This window comes from Echinococcus granulosus (genome assembly GCF_000524195.1).
Source record: "Echinococcus granulosus chromosome Unknown EG_S00191, whole genome shotgun sequence".
Taxonomy (NCBI): Eukaryota; Metazoa; Platyhelminthes; class Cestoda; order Cyclophyllidea; family Taeniidae; genus Echinococcus; species Echinococcus granulosus.
The window spans coordinates 47,035-57,266 of record NW_020170571.1 but is presented as its reverse complement, the minus strand read 5'-3'; the positions used below and the strand labels follow the sequence as shown (position 1 = coordinate 57,266).

Genomic DNA, 10,232 nt, shown 5'->3' with positions numbered 1-10,232 from the left:
ATGCCGTCACTAGAGACGGTGGACGTCTATGACCTTCTCTTTGATTACGTTCGCAAGTTCCCCTTCAATGAAAAAGTAAAAAAACGCATTGATTTTGATAACCTGGACGCCTCCTGTGTGGTGGAGTCAAAATTTCGAATTCGCAATCTCGCCTCCCGCCACGAAGAGAATACCTGTCCTCCCTCTACCGGCGTGGGTGGCCGTCCCCGCACCTGTATTATCTTCTCGTCCACCTTTGACAATTCTACTTCGTCCGAACAGACACACAGCCTGCGAGCGGAGAAGCGTACCACCGCAACATGTCGTCTGCAGCTCACCAAAACGGTTACGCGTAATGGGAATATTAATGTGCAGATTTCTCCGCCCAACACCATGATCCAGGCCAATGGAGGTTTTTCGAAGGAGAAGACTCTCACCACGGAGAAGGAAGAGGTGATGGAGGAGGAGCTTTGCTGGTCTCTTGACACCCAGGTGAGTCAGGCGTTCCGATGTGTTTTGATTGAATCAACCGATGACGACAAAATTGAATGTAATGTAACAGTAGAGATAATAAGGTTATGAAAAATCAGGAAAATTCATGAAAAACAGATCATATCACTTGCGAACATAGCTTCAAATAATTGATGGCCGATAGGAAGAGCATACTATATTAAATCCAAGACTTCTTCCTAATTTTATGAATTACACGTGCTTCTACTTTTTGCATGGTTCATATTGGATCAGTTTATTAACGCATAAGTTATGTTGTCTATGATTCAAATTCTAATGGATGCCTTTGAGTGACTCTTAGTCGTTTTAGACCAATGTAAAACACTTCGCAAAATTTGAACTAACTGAGACATTTAAAGGACCTCTTTTTTAAGATCCTAGTAATATGCTCAATCAAAGGTCCTGTCAGATTGCTGACAGTTATTTCACTTGTTATTAACATTAATAATCTAGGATTATTTCCGATATAAGAGGCAAAAATTCCGTTTATAGTATCGTGTTTGTAGAAGTGATTCCATTTCTTCCCAAATTTAGCGTTTGCGTTTTATCTCTACTTACTCCTTGTTTACAGTACCCGGGGTATTTTGCCCTTTTCAAACAATTTTATAAAAGGAAGTGAGCATCTTGGTAATGTATGCATAGACGGTGAATTATTAATTTACTCATCTGCCTAATTCTGAGACGAGATGCGTGTGGGCATTCTGATTCATTCTAACTTTCCACTTTAATTTAATAAACTACCATCCTCTGCTTTTGCAATCCTTAGGAAAGGCGGTGGGTTTCAAAATGTGGAAGGTTTACTCCGAATACAACGTTTCACTGCGATAATTACCATTTATGATTCCAGCTCTACGGAATAAGTGTTTAGAATATCTCCCTTTTATATCAAGATAAACCACTTTTTGCTGTAATTCGGTCGTTCATTTCAAAACTTATGGATTGAAATATGCACCTCGAGCGACTGTTGTGACATTTGGCTTTTGCAACTGGTGCTGCCGTAGCAATCCTGTGCCATGGCCACTTTGCATTTTTGTAGTGTGTTAAGCTGAGAGACTCCCTCATTAGGAATTCACACACAGAGACGCGCACATCACGGTAATCTCTCAAGCCAGGCCTTAATCAAAGGTTTAGTGGCTTCGCGAATGGTAAATAGCCACTGTGTTTACGGTTTTGAGAGTCACACTACCTATGCATCACCAATTAATGTGAATGATCACCATTAGCATCAAATATTAGCATAAAGCCACCTTTTTAATTTTTTGAGGTGAAGCAATGACAGATTTAGCAAAGCCAGCTCCAATTAAACTGACAGCATATTTGTCTTTTGCACAAAATAAAGGTAATGGAAGCAATGGAAAAAGGAACCTTTCATACAGATTGGTTAATTAGAATTGTGCCAACTCTTAAAGCCCCTACTTACCGATCTAAATTGAGCTGATGATTATGGCTCTTACTACCTGCACGTAAAACTACGCGAATCTAAACCTACCAATTTGACCGAGAATCCGATTCCTTGTGCTCTAGCTAGCGCCCGTTTCGTGAATATTAAATGTCTTCTGCAGATAAGTATTAATTATCACAAACGTCGGAGAGGGAAGTCATTTTATTTATAGCAAGCTTGCTGGTATCTGTCACGTAGCCGGAGCGTGGAACCCTTGAAAAACAAGGCTGAACCATGATACCGTTTGCAAAGCGTGACTTCTCTGGTTTAAACAGTGATGGAGGGGTCTGAATTCTGTCAGTACATCCGACCACTGTGATGGCGATAGCTACCATGTAACTTACAAGCAGGACACGAAGAGGTGAAGCACTTTTCGTGTCTTTATTAACTGGCTAACTAGCTTCATCCATTTAGGTGTATTTTCCATTTGATCTTATACTATTTGGAATTTACCATGATTTTACGGTCATAATTTGGTTTTCATATGAATAAGAATTTCCATTGGGCTGACTATCTGTTAGGAATAAAAGATTTGTCCGTGTTTTATATACTTGCCCTACATTAAATAAGTACCGAGACTTCGATTCTGATAGTAGGTACGAACAATTTCGCGGCATATGGTAGACTGCAACATCTGGCATCACATATATTTGAATGAGCTTGTCAAACACAAGCTGTGCAGTTAGCAAATAAATTGTTAATGTTAAATAAGAATGATGGATTCATATCCAAAAACAGCACTGTGGAAATGCTCATTACACCGATAACTCCAACAGCACTTTTATCAGTAAAAATAATAGTTTGAAACAAATACTAGCTACAATCTAATCTACACTGTCTCAAATTTAAGTTTGGTTTTATTTTAATCTGTGATTCCTAACTCGTAAGAATAGAAACAAATATAGTATATGTTTGGAGGTCCAAGTGGTGCACCTGCTTTTATCAAGGCGAATATCGGACCTCAAAAGACAAATCCATCCTTTATTCTTGTTTCACTCAAGTATGTACTTCACAGTGTGTAACACAATAAGTGCTCATCGTTAAATTGGCAGAGAGCTACATTTAGAAAGGATTGGCCGAAATAACAATGCGCGCTAGATAGGAAGCTCCCTGTTATGGCAACGTGGATGTAGAGGCAAACGGCTCCGCTCGTTTACGTGATTGGTGCGTTCACAAATCAAGTCTCGAATTTCATTGGCTCTCGGCCAGAACAACCCGTTTTAACGTGGCGTCATGAAAATGGATCGTACCGGGTTTTATCGACGGGGTCTGATGGATTTGTAGGGCTATTGATGAACCCAGAGGCATATGATTGGGACAGGCTCTATGACATTGATTAGGTCTATGAATACGCCATTTTGGACATCAGGATAGAAGTTTATAATCAGAATTCTAATCCTGCACATAATCATCCGCCATTTTTACTTGGCACAAATAAAATAATGATAGCTTTCCCATCCTTAGGAGAATGCAGCCTTAAAGTAAATGTTGGTCAATGTAGTAACCTAGGTATTAGTGAGACCATGAAGATAGAACTTGTACAGGTTAAATACTCGATTTACAGATTTAAATAGAATGGTTAGACTTTTGTCCGTTTGGAAATGCTCGCTTCCATCATTCAACATAGGTAACTCGTCGAAAAATTCAGCTACAAATGCCAAACAAACCAGGCTTTCACATTTTCGTTCCGAAATACAATACGTTCGGACTCGGAGAAAAAAATAACAAAGTTCATGTTACTGTCAGGTTTTAGCAGAACAGGCCATGTTTTGATAATAATTGCGGAGACAGTAGTTATCTCTAATGTCATCTCTTAGCTTGCTGAAAGCCTATTGGACTTCACAATGTATTCGCGGTAGGTACACAGTCGCATAGGGGGTAGATAAAATCTCTTTTTTGGGAATAATGCATGTCATTTACAAAAAATACGCATGCGACTCCAATCAATGCGAAGACTCTACAGCAATAGTAAAAACGGGTACAGTTCCTCCCTTACGTCTGTATAGCTCCACTGACGAAAACGTCGTAGATCGGACTCTAACAGTGAGTATTTTTTTTGTCCCGCTCCCGGGCTATTTTACACCAACTGCATGTCCAAAGTCCAATTTGCTAGACGCCTAATCACGGCGACTTGCTATACTATGTCAAGTCAAACTAAACGGCACATGGAAAATTCAACTGCTGAAATTTGGCTTTGAAAAAAGCCTTACTTTAAACTTTTTGAAGACTCTCCTTTCTTTACATATCTCAAAATTTGCGCGTAACATCAAACAAAGACTGCATCTTCATAAATCTAAGTTGTGGGACTTTTATCTGCTTTAGATGGACAGATTCTTAAGAAGGTTTTAGTCAAATAAAAAAATTGCTGCGATCTGTTTTACTCAAAAATCTCTTATTTCAAATGGGGCAAATTTCATCTTGGACGGCTTTAGGTGACTTTCGTCCACACACTGATTTTATGAGAGTCCATTTATTCATGTCAAGCTGACATCCATACTGCTTACTACTACACGTGTTATCATCAAGAAAACCAACGCTTTGAAGGTCTCTAAGAATTTGGCCTCTGCTCAGGTTTCAATTAAGCCTACTGCCTAACTATCCATCCGGATATCTAGCGAGATCATTGTCAATGCATGTGCTTTTAAAATTTCATTTCTAACATAAATGTGCAGATTTTTAGCATTACGTGTTCTTAGAATCATACAATTTTAAACCAAACCGCCTTGAACTGGGCTAGAATCTAGGAAAACTCAAGTCTTAAAGCGATTGTTTATGCGCTTTTAAAGAGTTCATACTAATATATTTTTCAATATCATATTTTTACCTCTTTTTAAAGGTTGTCATTCAACCGGGTCATCGAACCAAAGCTGATTTCGTTATTACTGAAGGGAATTACACAGGCATATTCCAGGTCGACACAGTGTTCGAGGGAAAGATCTCTGTAATTCTTCGTAACAAACGCAAACAACCTGTCACGATGCTCAATATTGACGATCTGCGAGTATTTCTAAGGCCGGAGCAGGGATTTAAGCCCTTGCCAAATGGAAACCCAGTATCGGTAGTATTCACCAACGAGGGTATTTGCACATGCAGCTACGGTATCGAACAACATGTGGAATTACGCGAGGAGAAGATTTGATGCTGATTAAAGTAAAAAGCTTCTTCATTTCCAAGTTTGGTGCAATAAAGAGACCTCTTGCTATTTATGTGCTTCTTACTGAATTAAGCACACAGAAGTCAAAAGCAAAGAAACTAATTATTGCTGGAAGCGGTTTCTAGTGCCATCATACCGCATATCAAAATATATATTAAAAGTACTAATCGCTTAGCGGGTAGCTAGAAGTAAACCGTCTAAAGGGATTTGCAAATTTCTTAAATAATTTGCAACTGGAAACAATAATAGTTACGGTTTTCCCCATAAAATATGCAAAAGTGAACATCTAGGTGGTATTATTTGATAAATCGGTAATATATTGGGAAAAACTACAATGTTAGAAGTTGGTATTATTGTAGACGTAGCGAACTAATGTTCTGTTTATCTGTGTGTAGAGCCACGCAAGTACTTCGGATCAAGAGCTCTGCGGCATATAGCTCAAATAATGGCCTTTCATCTCTTCTATGCTATAGCAACATACATACCGTCATGCTACTTTGGCTTATTACAGCTTTGAGGAGGGCGAACATGTGCTACGCACATGTTTAAATAGGATATCGCAATGCTAATTACTACTAATGGGAGCGATAATAGCAAGAGGGCAGTTACTGGGTTTTACTGATACATTTAACTTCGAGGGCCGAATAAACAATAGAAGTTTACTAAAAAGCGGTGGCTCCAAGGCTGCAGACCACAACTTTTTCGTCAAACATTAAAATACGTTTATCTCTAATTACAGTTCCTCAGAAAAAGATTAGTAAGCAGTTGAAGCAAAAATTGCAAAATCAACACTTGAAATGCATGAAAAACACAAAAAAGCAGCAAACTGTTTAAAAGTATGGGCTTCATCCATAATGGTTTGTAAGAATAAAGAGTGCATTTGAGTGCTACATATACGAAAAGCATTAAATAGTGTCAAAATTAGGGTTGTGGCTAATCCTTAAGAGACAGCTTGGTTCCCTCCGTAAACGACGACGTCACTCAATTTTAAAAATTAACTATGCTACACTTTTAATACTAGCCTTGTATTTTGAAACGCATATGGTTTTGCTAAAACTCTATTATAAATAAAACCCTGTGATGAAACAATATAAAAATTCGGGTCAAATTTACATAGCTAAATAAAGCACTTTTTAAACTAAAGGTATATTAACGTGTTTATTCTAAAAAATTACAACAGTTTATACTCCAAATAAATAAAACTTGTAATGCGCATGATTAGCATGGCTTGTTTTACATGTCGTTGTTTTATTAACTTGTACCCCTACAAGAGCCAATTACTTTTCTACTTTTGCGTCGTGGGTATATCCCTCTTTCCCAAGTAGCTTACCATTCTCCTAGTATTCTTTGCGCGCGCAATGGTTTCCAACGGCGATGTCAATACTGAAGGTCCGTCGCTGCCTAAAATGGACTTTATGGCGCTATCAAATCTTGCTGAGCAATTCGTTCTGCAGTATTATTCTGTTATGAACAAGTGTCCAGAACTTTTGCACCGATTCTACGGGGAGGACTCTACTTTAATCTATGAGAGTCCGCCTATATGTGGTCAGACAGAAATACACAATGCCTTCTCTAAGCTAAAACTGCGGGAGACGCGTGTTATAATCTTGAAAATAGATGCTTTGAAGGCATGCAATAACTCGGCTCTTGTCCAGGTTTTAATTACGCTTATTACCTAAGCTTTCATTCAGATATCCGGTGAGATTAGTGTCTCGAATGGACCATTCCGTCGCTTTATGCGTAGCTTTACACTGTTTGAGAAAAGTCCCGCAGATTTTTATGTCTTAAGTGACATACTGCGCTATCAGGACCGAGTCTACATTCCTGCAAGGGGGGAGTCCAAGGTCGCTTCAGGTAGGCTGTCCTTTCATGGCTCCACTCCTAGGCGATACAGCTACTGAAGCGAGAAGGGGCACGAAGCCTACTTCCGAGAAGTCTGTCACAAAAGGCTCTTCTAATGGCGCTGCTCAAGAACAAAAGCGTCAAGCCCACGAGAAGCGATCAGAGGTACCCCAGACGGTAGAACAAGAACCGGAACCAAGAGGAGCAGAGAGGCCACTTTCTCCCCGCACTCCGACTCCCAAACCTCTGGTCGAGCCTCCCCCTCAAAAAGTAGTTGAGAAACAGGTTTCAGCACAGGTGGTACAGTCCCAGCCGGCACCATCACCTCCACCGCCACGAGAATCATTGCCAGCAGCACAGCTGCAACCACTCACACAACAACCAATTTCGACTGCACCTATGAGCTGGGCGCAGAGAGCATCCGGGAATATAGGTTCCGCCCCAGCTTCTTCTGTAGTCACTTACCGACCACAACCTCAACCTGCAAAGCCGCCACCAGTGGAACAACCAACGACCAACACTCCGGCTAGTAGTACACAGAAACTTGGACTACCCAAACAGTACGTTTAAGTAAAACCCTCTCTTCCTCCAATCGCCAATCTTATCTGTTACAGAATTCGCAGCGGAGGTCGTCCACACCAAACAGATACTCGCAGAGACTCAAACGGCGATCGTGGTGATGTGAGTTTGGAGCTTATTTGTTATTGAAAGCATGTGTTAACCAGTTTTTGTTAAATCGTTTGCTGAGGATAATTTTACAGGTGAATCTTATGCAAATTGAGGAAGGTTTCTTGGTACATGCATTTTTTACTGGCTCTCATAACTATTCCGCTATCTATCCTTTCCTAATTAGTGTTTATTTCCGTTTTGCTGCAAGTGCAAGTGACAAAATAACAGGCTCTTGATCTAACAGGTTGACGGTTCTCGGACTGGCGTCCACATTGAGCCATCCTGTCGATATGCTTTTATTTTAGTGTGTACAGGCCCAATTACCCCAACAGCAGCAATTTCAACACCAACAACAGCCACGTGGGGGGTTTACTCAGTCTGGGGGCGCGCGTGAAGGCATGCGGAATAATGGAGGCGGTGCGGGTCGCGGAAACCGCGGAAGTGGGTCGGTTCGTGGCGGCGGTGGTGGTGGCAATCGCACTGCAGCCAACGCAGCTTCAAGGCGCTAGCTTGTGCGTTTGTGTGTGTGCGCGCTTAGTCTTCTTGAAATTCATACTCTTTCTCTGTCTCCTTGTCCCTCAATCCCATCTCCCTTTTCTACGGTTCCATTTGTGAGCATATGAACCCCCATTCATCACTGTTCTGTTCCTTTTGCATTTACGGAGGGACACAATGTGGCCTTCAAATGTTACCATCGGTGGTAGCACTGCCCTCTATCTGATCTTTGACCACATGTAGTGGATATCTTGAAGAGGCTTGGTTTATAAACACCTGGAAGGTTGTGGCGAAGATGACTTCAGCATTTCGAGTGGAGGATTTTTTGCTATGGTGGGCGTGGCGTGTCGTCCTTAACTGCTACTCCGGCCGTTTTGCTTCAGACGCGTCTAGGTGGTTTCATTTGATAGATAAGTTTTGACACAGAAAAGAGGATGCATTGCCGACTGGGTGAATCCCTTGATGAGCGTCAATTCTAGATCGTGGGCGTCAGTGCTACTCTAACGCTACCCGGTTCCCTGTTTTAATTTTCCGGTGAGGCGTCACGTTCTGAGTTTGCGGTTGCTTTATAAAGTTTGGGGGAAGGTTTGCTTAAATTTGTGTATCTTACTTAAAGCTTTGGTCTGAGCGGTTCCGCATTATTATTATATCTGAAGCATATTTAAACGTGAATGGCCCTTCCTGGCTGTATCTGCACTTTATGGACCTGGGATGTGATGTGTAATTCTAGGGTTGGGTATGCCTACACTTTTATTAGGATGAGGCCTAGCACTTGTAGGTAGTGCCACGGCAGCGTCTGGACTTTCGTCAACTTCGCGGCAATCCGCTTTGTTGAGTCTAATTTCATTAATCTACGATGGAAGTGTACTAGAATGCTGCCTTAACCGGGGTTTTTTGTGCATATTAGACCGATTCAATCTGAATCTGAGAATGATTGGGAGTCTCATGATGCGGATGAGCAACCGAGTCAACCCTGGAGGCCATTACAAAAGTGGTAGATCCACAAATAACTTCATTATATTTTGAACGGTGTAGAGGTTAGTAGTGTAAGCCACGCGATATCTAACATTTATGCCAAAAATGCAAGGTTTCCATGCAGAAGGTACGAAACATTATTTCTTCGTTTGCTGCTATTCCAGTGCTGAATCTTAAACCTCTTAGACAAGGTCACTTCTTAGCATTGAACGGGTAAGTCATTCACTTATGTGGGTGAAGTGCTTTACTACTTAACAAGGTAAGTTTAAGCTTTCACAACCTCTTGGTTCTTTTGTTCCGTAGAGGTGTACTACCTCTTTAAACACTTATCTGAAGTAAGACTATTTTTGTTGGTGACAATACATAACTTTGTGAAAAGCCAGTGGTAGATTTAGCATCATAATTTCCAACTAGGGGCTCCATAGTTAAACTGAATCAGCGGTGCAAAAAGCTAGAGTACCAGTAAATTGTTTGTCGAGGATATGGCTTGGAAGTGCATTGTAATTTGCCCTATGATTTGATAATTTTAGGTCTGAAAGATGAGTAGTTCAACGAGAAACAAATGCGCAGGAGACCAGAGCTGGGGTAGAGTTGATGAAGTCGCTGCATCAGCGAAGTGTAAATAGTTAGAACAATAAATAAAGCTATCAAGGTGGAAATTAAGGTGTATATCCTTCAAACAATCGAACCGTACCAGTACATCATTGTGTCGCCACGCACGAAAAAGCATGGTGAATTCTTTTTGGCAATCACAGGCAGTTAACATCTAAGTCACAGTTCAAAGGCAGCGGTCGTGCAATAGGTTTGGGAACCTTACAGTAGCTACGCTTCGTTCTAAAAGGCCTTAACATATTTTTGACAGGAAAAAAAAATATTTTAAATAAAAGAGTCACTCAATGCAATTAGAACTGTGAAAGTAGTCTGTTATCACTCTGTTATACGCATCCCACTCTAGGTTGTCATGCGGCGGACTCATGCTATTCAAATAAGTTAATGACCGTGAGGTTTACTGAGATAGCGTTGGCGTATGTCACACACATATGCATAAATGGCGTTAATAAACCAATGGCATTCTATAATCAACAAATATAAATGCATGTGTACACGTACTCTGATGTTTACAAAATAGATTCACATATACAGAATGTGGGTTTCCTAGATCACTAC

The 10,232-nt window shown here is 40.7% G+C and overlaps 2 protein-coding genes across 2 annotated transcripts; both read left to right on the top strand. All coding sequences in view use genetic code 11, as the record gives it.

Annotated features, from left to right (window-relative positions):
• EGR_10119 (hypothetical protein) lies at positions 1-5,069 on the top strand (the record flags this gene model as incomplete). The annotated part of the gene is made up of 2 exons (XM_024499368.1): positions 1-471; positions 4,767-5,069. The coding sequence occupies 2 exons, from the start codon at positions 1-3 to the stop codon at positions 5,067-5,069; spliced, it is 774 nt and encodes a 257-aa protein (XP_024346219.1).
• A 1,373-nt stretch (positions 5,070-6,442) lies between these two features.
• On the top strand, positions 6,443-8,104 carry EGR_10118 (Ras GTPase-activating protein-binding protein; the record flags this gene model as incomplete). The annotated part of the gene is made up of 5 exons (XM_024499367.1): positions 6,443-6,739; positions 6,776-6,938; positions 6,970-7,486; positions 7,541-7,607; positions 7,910-8,104. 5 exons carry the CDS (start codon positions 6,443-6,445, stop codon positions 8,102-8,104), a joined length of 1,239 nt encoding a protein of 412 aa, XP_024346218.1.
• Positions 8,105-10,232: the final 2,128 nt, after the last annotated feature.